The sequence below is a fragment of the Melanerpes formicivorus genome, unplaced genomic scaffold (genome assembly GCF_026170545.1).
Source record: "Melanerpes formicivorus ecotype bairdi unplaced genomic scaffold, bMelFor1.0.p_v2 SCAF_65, whole genome shotgun sequence".
Classification (NCBI taxonomy): domain Eukaryota; kingdom Metazoa; phylum Chordata; class Aves; order Piciformes; family Picidae; genus Melanerpes; species Melanerpes formicivorus.
In genome coordinates this window covers 1,399,513-1,416,771 of record NW_027142417.1, presented here as the reverse complement: position 1 = coordinate 1,416,771, position 17,259 = coordinate 1,399,513, and the positions used below count along the sequence as shown (strand labels likewise).

The 17,259-nt window shown below is 48.1% G+C and overlaps 1 protein-coding gene and 1 long non-coding RNA gene across 9 annotated transcripts in view; both read left to right on the top strand.

Moving 5' to 3' along the window:
• The window catches only part of ASPH (aspartate beta-hydroxylase), a 75,872-nt gene that overhangs the window by 36,833 nt on the left and 21,780 nt on the right, over positions 1 to 17,259 (top strand). For 6 of the 8 annotated variants that reach the window (XM_068162463.1, XM_068162465.1, XM_068162459.1 and 3 more), the window contains 6 exons: positions 240 to 284; positions 378 to 419; positions 1,474 to 1,524; positions 2,299 to 2,343; positions 12,212 to 12,253; positions 16,261 to 16,349. In XM_068162463.1, coding sequence (XP_068018564.1) covers positions 240 to 284; positions 378 to 419; positions 1,474 to 1,524; positions 2,299 to 2,343; positions 12,212 to 12,253; positions 16,261 to 16,349 — 314 coding nt within the window. The remainder of the gene's footprint in view (positions 1 to 239; positions 285 to 377; positions 420 to 1,473; positions 1,525 to 2,298; positions 2,344 to 12,211; positions 12,254 to 16,260; positions 16,350 to 17,259) is intronic. The other 2 variants (XM_068162460.1, XM_068162464.1) reach the window with 2 other exon arrangements.
• On the top strand, positions 6,734 to 9,182 carry LOC137453314 (uncharacterized). The gene is made up of 2 exons (XR_010990319.1): positions 6,734 to 6,939; positions 7,238 to 9,182. It is a non-coding gene; the product is annotated as an uncharacterized lncRNA (long non-coding RNA).

The following is a 17,259-nucleotide window of genomic DNA, read 5'->3' as shown; positions in this document are numbered from 1 at the left end:
GGGAGTGCTGAGGGGTTGGAACAGGCTGCCCAGGCAGGTGGTGGAGTGACCATGACTGGAAGAGTTTGAGCAGCTGTAGATATGGTGCTTCAGGACATGGTTTAGTGGTCATGGGAGCTGGGTTATGGTTGGGCTCCATGGTCTTAAAGGTCTTTTCCAACCTGAGTGATTGTATGGTTCATTACTTCTCTCCATTGAATGTTTTCTTCATCATTGCTCTGCATTGAACATTTCCTTAGCTGCTGAGGACATTCCAGAGGAGGTGAATGAAGCCACAGAGCCAGGTGAATATTCTGAAGCTGCGATCACAAAGTGTTTGATGAGCTCTGGTGGTGAAGAAAAGAAAGCTGACTCTCTGCTTTCACTTTCTCTTGCAGATGAAGTTATTGAAGAGTTTGATGTTGATAAAGAGCCACCAGGTAGGAGGTTTATAGGCTGTGAAAGACAGCTTTGTTCCCCTTCCTTTCTTATTTGTTAATGCAATAAAAGAAATGAACAAAGAAGTCAAAGCAACCAAAGCAGGAAAGATGCTGTACAGAGTCCTGGAATGGGTTGGCTTGGAAGGGACATTGAAGGATCATCTGCTCCAACTCCCTGCCCATGGGAAGGGACACTTTCAAGCCTCATCCACCCTGACTTTGTACACTTCCAGTGATGGGACATCTAAAACTTGTCTGGGCAACCTCATTGTAAAGAATTTCTTCCTTATGTCCAATCTCAATCTTCCTCTTTCAGTTTGAACCCATCTCTCCGTGTCCTGCCACAGCAGGCCCTGCTGGAAAGTCTGTTCCCATCTTTCTTAGAGGCCCTCTTAAACCCTGACAGGCCACCAGAAGGCCTCCCTGAAGCCTTCTCTTCTCCAGGCTGAACAGCTCCAGCTCTCTCAGCCTGGCCTCGTGGCAGAGGTGTTCCAGCCCTCAGCTCATCTGTTGTGGCCCCTAAGCAGAAGAAGGCTGAGCACAGTGTGTAGGATTTGATGTTGTATTTCATTGGATTTTTCCCATTGGAAAACTGTGTTCAAATATCATTAAATGGGGTAACAAAAGCTCTTTACCATGAGGGTGCTGGGACACTGCTACAGGTTGCCCAGGGAGGTAATTGAGGCTTCCTTCCTGGAGACACTCAAAGTGAGGCTTGAGAAGGCTCTGGGCAACCTGATCTAGTAGAGGATACCCCTGCTTAATGCAGAGGGCATTGGACTTGGAGGACTTTTGGAGGTCCCTCCCAGCCCAGACCATTCTGCTTGACACAACAATTGCAAATAAACTCACTCTGGGGAGGATGTCCTAACAATGGAAGTCATCAATAAGTAGGAGCTCAGCTTTTGCCTGCACTGAAGCTAACCCAGTTGGTTGCTCTGCAGCTGAAGTCTTCCTTCTTGTTTGATACTTAGTGGGTGGCTGGTGGGGAAGGAAACTCAATAATGGTGACTATACCATGTGTGACTTTCCCCACTTCTTTCCTTTGCCACAGTAGAAAGCAAGCAGACAGAAGATGATGTGGCCACAGAACCAGAGGAATCAGGTTTGTAAATTACCTCTTGCTTGAACTCTTGGAGTCCAGAGGAGGAGGCCACAAGGATGATCCAAGGGCTGCAGCACCTCTGCTGTGAGCACAGGCTGAGGGAGCTGGGGGTGTTCAGCTGGGAGAAGAGAAGACTCTGAGGGGACTTCAGAGCTACCTTCCAGTACCTGAAGGGATCCTAGAGAAAGGCTGCAGAAGGACTTTTCCTGAGGGTGTCTAGAGACAGGACAAGGGGGAATGGTTTGAAGCTGAGGCAGAGCAGGGTTAGACTGGAGCTGAGGAAGAAGTTCTTCAGTACAAGGGTGGTGACACTCTGGAACAGGTTGCCCAAGAAGGTTGTGGATGCCTCCTCTCTGGGGGTGTTAAAGATCCAGGCTGGATGAGGCCTTGAGCATCCTGGGCTAGTGGGAGGTGTCCCTGCCCATGGCAGGGGGATTGGAACTGGATGACCTTTAAGGTCCCTTCCAGCCCAAACCATTCCATGAAGTCAGTCTCTGTGGAACTTGGAGTTGAATAAGAACTTTATGGAGGCTACCTGAGCTGATGTTTAGACTTTGCCTTTTGCATTTACCCCTCTGGGAGTTCTCCCAGCTGAGAAAAACTGATGCTGATAAAAGTGGCCAGGTCAGGGGGTGTGCAGCTGAAGATTTCTTTGCTGTTTCCAACCCTGCCAATCCATGCTTCTGTGGGGGGAAATAAAACCACCACAACTTCTTCTGGTTCCTTAGGGAGCTGCTCAGTTTTAATTGCTGTTTGTACACTTCTGGCTTACAGAAACTCCTGCTCAAGCTGAGGATTATTTGAATGATGATGCAGTGGGTAAGTTCAGCTTGGCTTTGGGGTTTTTTTCCCCCCCCTCTTTCCCCAGAAAATGAATCTTTGGCTAGCTGGGAAGCTTGGAAACAAATGGCATTGTGGAGAGGAGTGGAGGGAGCTCTCTGCTGCCATTCAGAGCTGCTTCTTGGTTTTGAGGCAGTGCATTTCACATTACAGTGGATCAATACTTGTGACAATTACAAGTTTCACAGTTTCATCTTACCCTGGGTAAATACTTGTGATAATTACTGGGTTATAGAGAGTCAGGGGCAGGGGAGAGGAGGGGGAATCAGAGTGTCAGGGGAGAGGAGAAAGATCAGGGTCTAGGGGAGAGGAGGCAGAATCAGGGAGTCAGGGGAGAGGAGGAAGATCAGGGTCTAGGGGAGAGGAGGGGGAATCAGAGAGTCAGGGGAGAGGAGGAAGATCAGGGTCTAGGGGAGAGGAGGGGGAATCAGGGTAGAGGAGGGGGAATCAGGGTGTCAGGGGAGAGGAAGAAGATCAGGGTCTAGGGGAGAGGAGGGGAATCAGGGTCTCAAGGAGAGAGATAGAAGCATTCCAAATAAAACTGAGAGTAGTTTTAATTCACCACTTAACCTGCAGTAGTTTCAGCCAGGGCTGGGTGCTTTTGCTGTAAAGGGAAATGGAAACACTTGGGGTCTCAAAAGGTGTGGGGGCTTGCTTTGCACCATCCTGGGTGTGATCCAGGCACTGCTCTGGGCACCAGTCAGATCTGCCAGAGGCTGCCTGTGGCACGCCCTGTGGGCACTGAGGTGCAGGCAGGACTGGTTTGCCATGCCACCAGGTTTCTCTTGCCACAACTGATTTTCAGAGCTCTTCCACCTGTCACCTGACAGCCAAAGTAGAGCTTCCCAGGAGGATTTGCAGAGTGGCTAAATAGCTTCCAGGTTTGCAGGCTGCATACTGTTACATTCTCAACTGCTTCTTGGAGCTAGTGATTGCAAGTTGCTGTTTGTCCCTCCTAAGGAAGTGGTTGTGCTGAGTGGGGTGTACCTCTGGGCAGCACAGGGCAGCAGCTGCAGTCCTAGAGCCCTGGCAGTTAGGCTTCTGTTCTGATTAGCCTGGGGAGCTCTGGGTTGGTTCATCTTTGCAGGATGGAGAAGCTCTTAGGTGGTGTAGTTCTGTGGGGATTTGGCTTTCCTTGCAGGAAATGAATCCTAGAATGGTTTAGGTTGGAAGGGACCTTCGAGATCTTCTACTCCAACCTCCCTGCTATGGGCAGGGACAGCTCTCAACTAGACTTGGTTGCTGAAAGCCTTATCCAGTCTATCCATGAACACATCCACAGCCTCCCTGGGCTACCTGCCCCAGTCTCTCACCACCCTCACTGGAAAGAGTTTCTTCCTACTATCCCATCACAATTGTTTTACTCCCACATTTTCCTCTTAGATGATGAAGTTTGGATTTACCAGGGACTTTTATGAGTCATTAGTGATGGAGGATTGAGCAGGGGGAGGGTGCTGGTGTGTTCTTTCCTCTGTCCATGTGATGCCATTCCACTGGGTATGCAGAGCTGGTTATTTCCTGGTGTTTCAGCAGTGACAATGTGAAAGTTCCTTGTAGCAGAGGCAGCCAAGAGCTCTTCTGAGTGAAGAACAGCTTTATGCTTTCTAAATGTGCAGTCTGGACATGTGTGAGACATGGGTGTGGGTGATAACTTGAGGCAGTGTTCTGTACTCTTAGATACTCAGATGTCTCCTCATAAAGTCCTCATCTTCTGCAGTATCAGCTCATGGAACCTGTTTGTATCAGGTGACAGCTTCACAGGTTGCATGGGGTTGGAAGGGACCCTCAGAGGTCATCTTGTCCAACCCCCCTGCAGTCAGGCTAGAGCAGGCTGCCCAGGGCCAGTGTTCCTTCCCTGGTGTATCTCAGCTGCAGTCTGTATTTCTGTGTGCCAGGCCAGCTTGGAGCTGCTCTGATTTGGGATGTTTGGTGACTCCTCCTTTGTGCTGTAGTGGTGATGGGATGATGCTTGTTGGAGACACACTGTAAGGGAGGCCTATTGCAGGTTTGAGGATTCCTTGCCTCCCTGCACTTGGCTTTTGGTCCTTGTTGTCTGTGTTTAGGTATAAAATACTGAAGGGTTTTTCTCCCCTCCCTTTTCATCTCATACCTTTGACATCTCTGTAGCCCAGCACTTACTTTGCCAGCTGCTGAAACCCTTTATGTGTAGGGAAGTATTCACTTCACAACTTTGTCCCTTCCTCATTCCCTGCCTCCTTTTGTCCAAGTTCAAGTGTCCTTGACCTATAAAAATGTAGTGAAAATCATGGATTCATAGAATGGGTTGGGCTGGAAGGGACCTTGAAGATCATCCAGTTCTAACCCACCCTGCCATGGGCAGGGACACTTCCCACCAGCCCAGCTTGCTCAAGGCCTCATCCAGCCTGGCCTTGAGCACCTCCAGGGGAGGGCCATCCACAGCCTCCCTGGGCAGCCTGTGCCAGTGCCTCCCCAGCCTTGCTGGGAAGAATTCCTTCCTCATCTCCAGTCTCAACTGTATTTAATTGAATTTTAATTAGTTTGAATTTAATTCTAAGAAATAAATTGGTTTAGTGGATTTGTGCCATGGCCTAAATGTCGAGAGGAGTGGAGTGGAGTAGAGTAGAATGGAGTGGAGTGGAGTGGAGTAGAATAGAGTGGAGTGGAGTGGAGTGGAGTGGAGTAGAATGGAGTGGAGTGGAGTGGAATAGAATGAAGTGGAGTAGAATGGAGTGGAGTAGAATGGAGTGGAGTGGAGTAGAATAGAATGGAGTGGAGTGGAGTGGAGTAGAATGGAGTGGAGTGGAGTGGAATGGAGTGGAGTGGAGTGGAGTAGAATGGAGTGGAGTGGAGTAGAATGGAGTGGAGTGGAGTAGAATGGAGTGGAGTAGAATGGAGTGGAGTGGAGTAGAATGGAGTGGAGTGGAGTGGAGTAGAATGGAGTGGAGTAGAATGGAGTGGAGTGGAGTAGAATAGAGTGGAGTGGAGTGGAATGGAGTGGAGTAGAATGGAGTGGAGTGGAGTGGAGTAGAATGGAGTGGAGTGGAGTAGAATGGAGTGGAGTGGAGTAGAATGGAGTGGAGTGGAGTGGAGTGGAGTAGAGTGGAGTGGAGTGGAGTAGAATGGAGTGGAGTGGAGTAGAATGGAGTGGAGTGGAGTGGAGTGGAGTGGAGTAGAATGGAGTGGAGTGGAGTAGAATGGAGTGGAGTGGAGTAGAATGGAGTGGAGTGGAGTGGAGTGGAGTAGAGTGGAGTGGAGTGGAGTAGAATGGAGTGGAGTGGAGTAGAGTGGAGTGGAGTGGAGTAGAGTGGAGTGGAGTGGAGTGGAATAGAGTGGAACAAACCAGGTTGGAAGAGACCTTCAAGATCCTGACAAGGTAAAGCAAGTGCCATATGCTGAAAACAAACCAGATTAAAAAGGCAATTAGTGCTTAGATAAATGCTTCAAAGTTGGCACTTCCCACCCCCAGCCAGCAACGTGGTGTAGAGTTATTCTGGTAGCTGCTGGGCATGAGCTGTTCTGCTCCAAAGTTGCAGTCTTCTGTTTCATTTTTAACCATTTAGGGCATTTTTTAGGTGGCTTTTTTGGGGGGGGGAGGTGGGAGAGGGGGAGGTTTTTTAGAGGAAGCTGTGTTTTGGTTGGTCCTTTAATAGAGCTTTCCCCTTATTTTTTCAGATACTTAAAGCTTCAAAAGAAACAATCCCTACATCAGGAGGACCAGCCCTAAACCATCCTCTACAAAAACAAAACCACAGACACACACAAAAGTAGAGGGGGAGGGGGAGCAGATGGTTCTGCTAGATCCTATGCTGCCACTCCCAAACAGCTCAGGCTTTGGGGGGAGCAAAACACTAAGCTGTTGTGAATGGGTTGTAGCCCAACTGGCATTTTAGTGAGCTTTTTTTGGGGGTGGTTTGGGGTGGGGTTTTTTTTTTTTAATGTTAATTTTATCCTGTTTTTTGGGGGGTTTGGTTTTTCCTCTTGGGTTAAGTTTTAAGGAATTATTGTTCTCCCCCCCCTTTTTTTTTTTTATCTCTTCTGTGTTTGTGGCAGTTTTTGAGCTGCAGTTTTTCCCCCCTTGGTTCTCAGCCCCTTGTGTTAACTCTTCCTATTTATGAAGTAGCAGCAAAGGGCAGGGTTGTGGCTTGGGGGGGTTTGTTTTGTGGTTGCCTTTCCTTTCACCTTTTCGTCTCTGATCTGTCACTGTGGGCTCTGTGCAGAGCAGTTTGGGCTCAAACAAAACCTGTGCTGATCGTGGCTTGGCTTGGCTTGAAGTGGTTTGTGAATGCTGATCTGAGCTGCAGCTCGTGGAACACTAAGCAAGCCCACACCCTGCTGTGAAGTTTGACTTTTGGGGGTGTGGTGGTGGTGGGTTTGGGGGTTTGGTGGGGTGGGGGGGCTGTTTTTTTGCACTGATGTTATGTCAACAGTTACACTCCTTGAGTTTCAGCTGGCTTTGAGCAGGAGAAAATGTTTGTCTTTGGTTCAGACTAGTAAGGAGAGAGGTCACTGAATGATTTTAGTCATTCAGACTATTACAAGGTGAGTTTACTGAATGAGTTTAGTCATGCAGAGGTAGTTTACTGAATGATTTTGGTCATGCAGAGGTAGTTTACTGAACGATTTTGGTCATTCAGACTATTCAAAGGCAGTTTACTGAATCATTTTAGTCATTCAAAGGTACTCTACTGAATGATTTTAGTCATTCAGAGGTAGTTTACTGAATGATTCTAGTCATTCAGAGGTAGTTTAGTGAATGATTTTAGTCATTCAAAGGTAGTTTAGTGAATGATTTTAGTCATTCAAAGGTAGTTTAGTGAATGATTTTAGTCATTCAAAGGTAGTTTAGTGAATGATTTTAGTCATTCAAATGTACTCTCCTGAATGATTTTAGTCAGTCAGAGGTAGTTTACTGTATGATTTTAGTCATTCAGACCACTCAAAGGCAGCTCACTGAATTATTGCAGTCATTCAAAGGTAGTTTGCTGAATTGTTTTAGTCATTCAGAGGGGCAAAAAGCAGATTACTGAATTGTTCTAGTCGTTCAGACTAGCAAGAAGCAGATGACTTAATAATTTGATTAATTCAGACTAAATGGCAGTTTACTAAATCACTTTATGCATTCAGACCATTAGAAGGCAGATCACTAAATGTGTTTTATTAAGTCAGACCAGGGGAAAGCAGTGTACTGAATTACTTTAATCGTTCAGCCTATTAAAAGGCAGATGACTAAATGATTTCATTCATTCAGCCTATTAAAAGGCAGATTACTAAACTCTTTCATTCATCCAGACTAATAAAAGGGCAGTTTACCCAACTACTGCATTAATCCAGACTAGTCAGTGGCAGTTCACCAAATGATTTCCTCCATTCAGGCTATTAACAGAGAGATTACTAAATGATGTTGTTCCTTCAGACTAGGAGAGGGCCATTTACTAAATGGCTTTATTTGTTCAGGCTCTTAAAAGGCAGATTACTAAATGATTTCATCAACTCAGTCCTAATAAAAGGGCAGTTCAGGAAGTTAGTTCATTCCCTCAGACTAGGAAGAGGGCAGTTGACTAAATTACTTTCTTCAGTCAGGCTATTTAAAGGCAGTTTACTACCTTCATTCTGAGTAGGAAAAGGGCAGTTGACTCAATCATTTGGTTAATTCAGAGTAGGAACAGGCATTTTACTCAATCACTTGGTTAATTCAGAGTAGGAACAGGCAATTTACTCAATCACTTTATTAAATCAGACTAGTAAAAGGCAGTTCACTAAATGAATCCATTCAGATTAGGAAAAGGGTAGTTGCCTAAATCACTTGGTTAATGCAGAGTAGGAAATGGCAATTTACTCAATCACTTGGTTAGTTCAGACCAAGGGCACTTTATTCAATGATTTAGTTAATTCAGACTAGTAAAAGGCAGTTGTCTCAATCACTTGGTTAATTCAGAGTAGGAACAGGCATTTTACTCAATCATTTGGTTAATTCAGAGTAGGAAAAGGAAATTTACTCAATCATTTGGTTAACTCAGACTAGTGAAGGGCAGTTGACTCAATCACTTGGCTAATTCAGACTAGTGAAGGGCAGTTGACTCAATCACTTGGTTAATTCAGACTAGTGAAGGGCAGTTGACTCAATCACTTGGCTAATTCAGACTAGTGAAGGGCAGTTGACTCAATCACTTGGTTAATTCAGACTAGTAAAGGGTAGTTTATCACTTTATTAATTGAGGCTAGGAAAAGGGCAGTTTGCATTCAGCAAAACCTTTCTGTGTGCTCTACAAGGTTTGTATTTAGGCAGATGTGAGGTGGTTGTTTCCCTTCTTCTTCCTTTCCAAGCAAAAACTGGCTGAGAACTGGGTGCTGGGCAGGCAGGGAGTCAGTGTGGATTGCAGCACACCTGGGATCATGCTGAGCTCAGGGAGATTCTTTCTGGTTTGCCTCCCAATAGAAAGGGCTCAAAGCTGAAGCAAAAAGTCGAATTTGTGCCAACAGCTGACTTGGAAATTTCCTTTGAAAGCAGAAAAAGCTTTGGGGATTGAAAGTTTTCAGAAAGGAAGGAAGAAGAAAGGAAGGATGTCAGCGTGGAAGGCCTGCAGTTGTGAATGGTACCTCTGGAGTGGAGCCTTGGAGTGCTTTCCAAACCCGCTATAACTGGGGGCATTTCTTTAACCCATTCTCTGCTGCTCTTCCTCCATGACAAAGACATATTTTATGCTGTGGAGTTTTGCAGATGTTCCTTTGTGGGGTTGGTTTGGGGTTTTTTTTTGGCTCAGGAATAATTGCTGTGATTGATTTTATTATTTTTCTTATAGGACATCTCCAAGCCTGGTACAGGAGCTTACGGGGGGGGGGGGGGGAAATAATAGGAGAGAGCAAACCTAACCAAAAATAATAGGAGAAGTAAATAAATAACAGGAGAAGGGGGGTGGGGGGGGGTGGGGGGGAAGGGGGGATTATAATAGGAGAAGGGAGGGAGGGGAATAGAAGGAGAAGGGGGGGAAATAAAAGGAGAAGGGGGAAAAGCAATAGGGGAAGGGGGGAAAAATAGTAGGAGGAGGGGGGAAGTAATGGGGGGGAGATAATAGGAGAAGGAGGGGAAAATAATAGGAGAAGGGGGAAGTAATGGGGGGGAGATAATAGGAGAAGGAAGGGAAAAACAATAGGAGAAGGGGGAAAAATAGGAGGAGGAGGGGGGAAATAATGGGGGGGAATAATAGGAGAAGGAGGGGAAAATAATAGGAGGAGGGGGAAATAATGGGGGGGAATAATAGGAGGAAGGGGAAAATAGGAGAAGGAGGGGAAAATAATAGGAGGAGAGGGAAATAATGGGGGGCAATAATAGGAGGAGGGGGGAAAATACTAGGAGAAGGAGGGGGAAAAATAATGGGGGGGAAATAATAGAAGGGGGAAAAATAATAGGAGAAGGGGGGAAAATAGGAGAAGGAGGGGGGAAAATAGGAGGAGGAGGGGGAAAATAGGGGGAAAAAATAATGGAAATTAAAATTATAGGAGAGGAAATGAAATAATAGGGGGAGAGATAAAAATAAGAGGAGAAGGAATAAAATTAAGAGGAGAAGGAATAGAATAATGGGGGGGAAATAATAGGGGGAAATTAATGGAGGAGAAATATAATAGGGGGGAATTAAAATGAAGGGGGGGGGAATGAAAATAAGAGGGGGAGAAACAAAATAATAAGAGAAATAATAATAGGGAGAAGAAATAATAATAATAGGGGAAAGAAATAATAATAATAGGGGGGAGAAATAACAATAATAGGGGGAGAAATAACAATAATGGAAGAAATAAAATGAGTAGGGGGGAGAAAGAGAGATAGCAAGGAGCAGAAAGAGAGATACCAAGGAGCAGAAAGAGAGATAGCAAGGAGCAGAAAGAGAGATACCAAGGAGGAGAAGTAAGATCCTTTTTAAGAAGACAAATGAGTTTGGTGACCCTGGCAGTGGTTGCCTTGTGGTTGCCAGGGAGATGTCTCCTTTCTCTGCCACTGTTTTGAAGTCGGGTTCTGAGCTGCTCACACGGGCAGTGAGAGGGACATCCTGTGCTGGCCTTTTCCCCCTGGGGCTTGCAGGAGGACTCTGGGTGAGCTGGAGCCCGGGGGCTGCTCGGCAGCCGCGGCTGTCCCTAAGTGATTTCCTTTCGACTTTTCAGGAGAGCAATAATCCTCGTAGACTGTGATGTGCTGGGGGGTGGGATGCTTTGCTCGGGGGGGTTGCTGTTGTTTTCCTAGTGAGATGAGCTGTGAATTGCAGAGCAATAATCTTTCCAAAGCCATATTTTGTGGGAATGATTTGAGCCTGGGGAGTGCAGGACTTTGGGGGTGGGGAGGGGGTGTGGGGTGGTGTTTTCTGTTTGTGTCTTCAAAGTGGCAGCCTGTGGGCAGAATCCTGGGACTGTGAGAGTTTTATGATGCTGTGATCAGACTTTTTAAGCATTTTGTACCTGGGTTATGTGATTTATTTTGGTGGTGTGGTTGTTTTTTTTAACGTGCTTCATGTTTACAAAACTCTGCCAAGCTCTGAGCAAGGTCAAGCAGGCTGTTAAAGAGATGTGTATTTAATCTGTTCTCATGTGTGGCTGCAATAAAACACAGAAGAATATCTCTTTGTCTTCCTGCTGTCATTATTTCCTGCCTAAATCTTCTAGGTGAGCTGTTGAAAACTTGGTTGGAATAGGGAGCACCCAAGTGTCTCAGGGCTTGCAAGTAGATGCTCTTTCAGGTCCCTCCCAACCCAAACCATTCAGTGATTCTATGCAGATAGCTGTAACCAAAAAGCCTTCTGGCCTCTCTTTTGAGTCTTTTCTCTTAAGTTTATGGGGAAGGAATACTGGATCATGGCTTTTTTACCTTGTCATCACATGTGTAGTTGACCTTTTAGTCACATAAGTGTAGATGGATTTGGATGGGCTGGGTGGGTTAGAGAGGGCCAGGCTGGGTGGGTTAGGGATGGGTTGGATGGGTTAGAGAGGGATGGATGGATTGGGTGGGTTGGAGATTGGATGGGTTGGGTGGGTTAGAGAGGGATGGGGTTGGGTGGGTTAGAAAGGGGTGGATGGGTTGGGTGGGTTAGAGAGGGCTGGGCTGGGTGGGTTAGAGAGGGCTGGGCTGGGTGGGTTAGAAAGGGGTGGATGGATTGGGTGGGTTAGAGAGGGATGGGGTTGGGTGGGTTAGAGAGGGATGGGGTTGGGTGGGTTAGAGAGGGATGGGTTGGGTGGGTTAGAGAGGGCTGGGCTGGGTGGGTTAGAGAGGGCTGGGCTGGGTGGGTTAGAAAGGGGTGGATGGATTGGGTGGGTTAGAGAGGGATGGGGTTGGGTGGGTTAGAGAGGGATGGGGTTGGGTGGGTTAGAGAGGGATGGGTTGGGTGGGTTAGAGAGGGCTGGGCTGGGTGGGTTAGAAAGGGATGAGTTGGGTGGGTTAGAGAGGGGTGGATGGATTGGGTGGGTCGGAGATTGGATGGGTTGGGTGGGTCGGAGAGGGATGGGGTTGGGTGGGTCAGAGAGGGCTGGGCTGGGTGGGTCAGAGAGGGATGGGTTGGGTGGGTCAGAGAGGGATGGGTTTGGGTGGGTCTGAGAGGGATGGGTTGGGTGGATTGGGTGGGTTAGAGATGGGATGGATTGGGTGGGTTAGAGATGGGATGGGTTTGGGTGGATTAGAGATGGAAGTAGAGTTCCAAGAAATGTTTAATGAGTGAACAGGGTTTTTTCCCTGCTTTTGTCATGTGTGTACCCCCAAAATCTACTGAGTATCTGAAGGGGAATTTCCAAGTCCTGTTGGCCCAATGATTTTGAGGTTTAGCTCCCATTTGCTTGTTTCTCTTCACACAAGTCAGTGCCAGTGAAATGATATTTTTTAATGTTCTAGGGAAAAGCAAAAAAGAAGCTGAGCAAGACAAAGCAGAGAAAGGTAAGTCTGGAAGTAACATCCTGCAAGTCCAAAGCTTGCTTTCCTGGAGGACTGACTTAAATCAGGCTGAGTAGTGGTGGAGCTTAGCTCCTGTACAAGGTTTGTGGGTCAGCTGGGGCTGAACAAGCAGGCAGAGTGCAGCTGCCTCTGTAGATGAACACACAGCCATTCCCAAAGCTGGCAGCAGTGACTTCCCCCTCTTAGGTGGGCACAGGCTGCTCTTAAGAGCTGCTACTGTTTGAGGAGTAAAATGTTCAGTGTTGTACTGATGGTTTAGGGCTCAGGAGGTCACAGCTTTACCACCTTGTCTCTGGGCAAGAGGCAACCTGGGCTGTCTGCTGGAGTAAGCTGGGGGAGACAAGGGGCACCAAAATCAGTCCTTGTCAGTTCTGTGTTGACCCAGTGGGGGGTTCTGCCTGCCTTAGTTCAGGTAGGAGCATGCAGAGGAGGTTTGATGGGGAGGAGCAGGGCTTTGCCAACAGCACTGGGAGCCTGGCCTCACAATGCTGACACTGGGATCTCAGTGCTGATCACAAGCTAAAGGGCAGGGGGCAAGAGGATGGAGCCAGACTCTTCAGTGGTGTCCAGTGAGTGGACAAGGGGTAACAGGCACAAACTGGAAGCCAGGAGGTTCCACCTGAGCAGGAAGCAAAACTTTGGTGTGAGGGTGCTGGAGCCCTGGAGCAGGCTGCCCACAGAGGCTGTGGAGTCTCCTCCTCTGGAGAGGCTTCAACCCACCTGGGCATTGTGATCCTGGGCAAGCTGCTGTGGCTGCTTTAGCAAAGGGTGGGTCTGGATGATCTCCAGAGGTCCCCTGCAGCCCCCACCATGCTGGGATTCTGTGTGAGTCCCCTTGCCTCCTCCCCTCAAATACTCTGACCTTCCCAGTCCAAGTTTGTGTTTCAGTTATGAGCTGAACACCACAGGCAAACATTAGCAGACTTGATGCTTTTACCTGGAATGCTAAATTTGCTCAAGCAATTGTCCTCCTTCCTCACACTGGGCCCACATCATTACCCAAATGAGGTCTGGAAATTGTGTTGCTTCTCAGTGAGCATTTGAATGGGAATTTGATGATGATGAAAGCCTCCTGTCATTGTCCTGCTGTTTGGGAGGCTCATTAGGTGAGACAGATAGTGCAAGTGAGCCACTTGCTTCATGGGCTTCCAGAAATGATCTCTTGGAAGGTGTAAACCCAGCTGACTGCATCCAGACAATTCAGAGGCAGCAGCACCACAATAATTGAAAGCTCTTTCTAAAGTCTGCTGGTAGAACAAGCAAAACCTCTCTAATCAACTTATCTGGGGAAGCAATCAGACAATAAAATCTGGGGCATTTGAGGGACTAATAAAGCCATGGAGTCTAATGACCATCATCAATCTCTGGCTGCAGTTGCCCCAGAGCAATTTCCCTTGCAGTAAAAAGTGTTCTGCAGGGTCTTCTGTCTAAAGTGGCTCTTGGCTGGGTGGAGATGTTGGTCATAAGAAACCATTGCTGAGTGATCATTTCAGTCTGGGGATGGATTTAGTCACTGCTCCCTTTCCATCATGAGGCCTTTTGGCTTCATTCAAAGGCTGGAATCAAGCAACCCTTTGGCCAAACCCCAGAAATGAATGTCTTCATTGACTTCCTGCCCCAAAATACTGGCACAGAGTCATGGTTTGGGTTGGAAGGGACTTTGAAACCTCATCCAGACCAACACCCCCACAGTGAGTTGGAAGGGGCCTGTCAAGGTCATCTAGTTGAGTCCTGCAGTCAGCAGGGACATCTGCAGCTAGAGCAGCTTGCTCAGAACCCCAAACAACCAAGGACCAACCCCAAACAAGGATCTGGAGGGGCTGGAAGGTGTCCAGGGAAGGGCCATGAGGATGAGCAGAGGGCTGGAGCTGCTCTGCTATGAGCACAGACTGAGGGAGTTGGGGCTGTTCAGTGTGGAGAGGAGAAGGCTCCCAGGAGACCTAATTGTGACCTTCCAGTATCTGCTGGGGGCTCCAAGAAAGCTGGGGAGGGACTTGTGAGGGTGTTAGGGAGGGATAGGACTGGGGGGGAATGGAACAAAACTAGAAATGGGGAGATTGAGATTGGATGTTAGGAAGTTCTTCCCCATGAGGGTGGTGAGAGCCTGGCACAGGCTGCCCAGGGAGGTGGTGGAAGCCTCCTGCCTGGAGGTGTTTGCAGCCAGGCTGGAGGTGGCTGTGAGCAACCTGCTGTGGTGTGAGGTGTCCCTGCCCATGGCAGGGGGGTTGGGACTGGCTGAGCCTTGAGGTCCCTTCCAGCCCTGACAATCCTATGATTAACCTGGCCTGGAATGGTTCCAGGGGGTTCCATCCCCCACCTCCCTGGGCAACATGGGCCTGGGTCTCACCACCCTCAGGGTAAAATATTTCTTCTCTCAAGTCTGAATCCTTCCTCTTTTAGTTCAAACCATCACACCTTGTCCTGTCACAACAGGCCCTGCTGAAAAGCCTCCTCCCATGCATAACAGATCAGTGAATCTAGCACAGGATGGTTGGGGTTTGGCTGCTGTCAATTAAGGAATGCTCCCTGCTCCCTTAATGTGAAAATGACAATAGGAGAGAACTCAAATCCACCTTCTTACATGGAAGTCTCCCTGAGTGCAGCACTGTCCCTGAAAGGAAGCTGAAGCCAGGTGGGAGCTGATCTCTTCTCCCAAGGAACAAGCCATAGGATGAGAAGAAATGGCCTCAAGTTGTACCAGAGGAGGCCTAGGTTGGACAGGAGGAACAATTTCTTCCCCCAAAGGCTTGTCAAGGCTGTCCCAGGGCAGTGGTGGAGTTCCAACCCTGGAGGAGCTTCAAAGCTGTGGAGATGTGGTGCTGAGGGCCATGGGGCAGTGCTGGGGTAAGGGCTGGACTTTGATGACCTCCCACCACAATGTTTCTGTGATTCTGTGACCTAAAACTCCTCACTGGAGGGTGGTGCTCAGCCCTAGTTTGATGGGGCAAAGATTTGTAACCATTGGAATGCTCCAGCAGCCCTGGCCTGCACATCACCCCAGCAGTGGTGTGCTCCTGCATTCACAGGATCAATGAGGGTGGAAAAGACCTCAGAGATCATCAAGTCCAACCTGTCACCCAACACCTCATAACTACTAAACCATGGCTCCAAGTGCCACATCCATTCCCCTCTTGAACACCTCCAGGGATGGGGACTCTGCCACCTCCCTGGGTTCACTCCAGCTCCACACTGAACAGCCTGAGCCCCTGAAGGAAGGAAATGCCACGTTGTTGGGTTTGTTTCCCACTGCCAGCAGACAAGCTTGCTGCTTTGTAACGTTGGCTTTAATATATTGGGTCACATCTGCTAAAAGATTATTACACTTAGGAGGAGGCAAGGGGTAATTTATGGCCATAGCCCTGCAGGGAGCTAGGAGGCTATCTGCTTGATATAGAGGAATGCTTGATGGTTGCACTGAATGCTCCCTGGAGAATCCTGGAAGGTGGGAGTAGGATGGGAGATGGAAATGGTTGCTCGTTGTGTAATGTTTACTGTCTTGTGGTGGTGCCTAGCAGCTGAGTAATATTGATGTGAGCAGCTCCTCTCCAGCTTTTCATATTGATCCCCTGCTGCTCTGGAGCTGATGGAGGACTGTGCTGAAAGTGGGAAGAGAATACCTCTTGGTAATGGAGGGTGGCAGAGAGGTTATGGAATCACAGAGCTGGTTTGGTTGGAAAAGACCTTTCAGATCATGGAGTCCAACCCTCACCCCAGCACTGCCAGGTCACCACTAACCCATGGCCCTCAGCACCACATCTCCAGGGCTTGGAAACCCCTCCAGGGGTGGAGACTCCACCACTGCTCTGGGCAGCCTGTTCCAGTTTGACCTGCAGACTGCTTGCCTTGACTGTGGCAAGAGAATAATTTCAGCGCAGGGTGGCAGTGCCACGTTTGAAACTCAGGCACTTCACCAGCACAGCCTTAGTCACTTGTTAAAGGCTGCCCCACAGAAGAAGTGATCAACTGTGTGGCTTTTATATCTCTTCTAGCTAAAAAGAAGAAGAAGCCAAAGCTCTTGAACAAGTTTGACAAGACCATTAAGGCTGAGCTAGATGCTGCAGAAAGGCTCCGTAAGAAAGTAAGTTTGGAGTGTTGCCCTCAGGACAAACCTGACTGAAAGGAACCTGGGGAAGGGGAGGATGGCTTTCAGTTACCTTTCTCTGGAGCCAGCTTGGGGAAAACTTGACTATTCAGAGCATGCTGGGCCTTCAAGGTTCGTTTCTGCTTTGTTGTTTAGCTGAAGTTCCTCAAAGGCATAAGTCCAGGTCTCTTCATGTGGTTTTGCTCCCCTTGAGTGTATTCAGTGCAAGCAGGGACTCCTGTCAGCAAGAGCTGCTGAGATAAACCCCAGGGAACAAGGCTGCAAGGGCAGCTCTGGCCTCTCACTGTTGTCCATTTTAGTACTGAAGTCAGCTGGGAGGAGAACTGTAGGAGAAGAATTAGAGGGACTCCAGAAGAAGATTTGGAAGAACTGTAGAGGAAGAATTGGAGGCAGACTTAGAGGGAGACTAGCAGAAGAGGGGGAAGACTTAGAGGGAGTCTTGCAGAAGAGGGGGAAGACTTAGAGGGAGACTAGAAGAAGAGGGGGAAGACTTAGAGGGAGTCTAGCAGAAGAGGGGGAAGACTTAGAGGGAGTCTTGCAGAAGAGGGGGAAGACTTGGAGACTAGCAGAAGAGGGGGAAGACTTAGAGGGAGTCTTGCAGAAGAAGGGGAAGACTTAGAGGGAGTCTAGCAGAAGAGGTGGAAGACTTAGAGGGAGTCTTGCAGAAGAGGGGGAAGACTTAGAGGGAGTCTTGCAGAAGAGGGGGAAGACTTAGAGGGAGTCTTGCAGAAGAGGGGGAAGACTTAGAGGGAGTCTTGCAGAAGAGGTGGAAGAAGAATTAGAAGACCTCTAGGAGGGCTCTAGAAGACCTCTTGGAGAACCCCAGAAGAAGGTTCAGAAGAACTGTAGTTGTGCTGCTGTTCTTCCTGTGAGATATGCAGAGAGG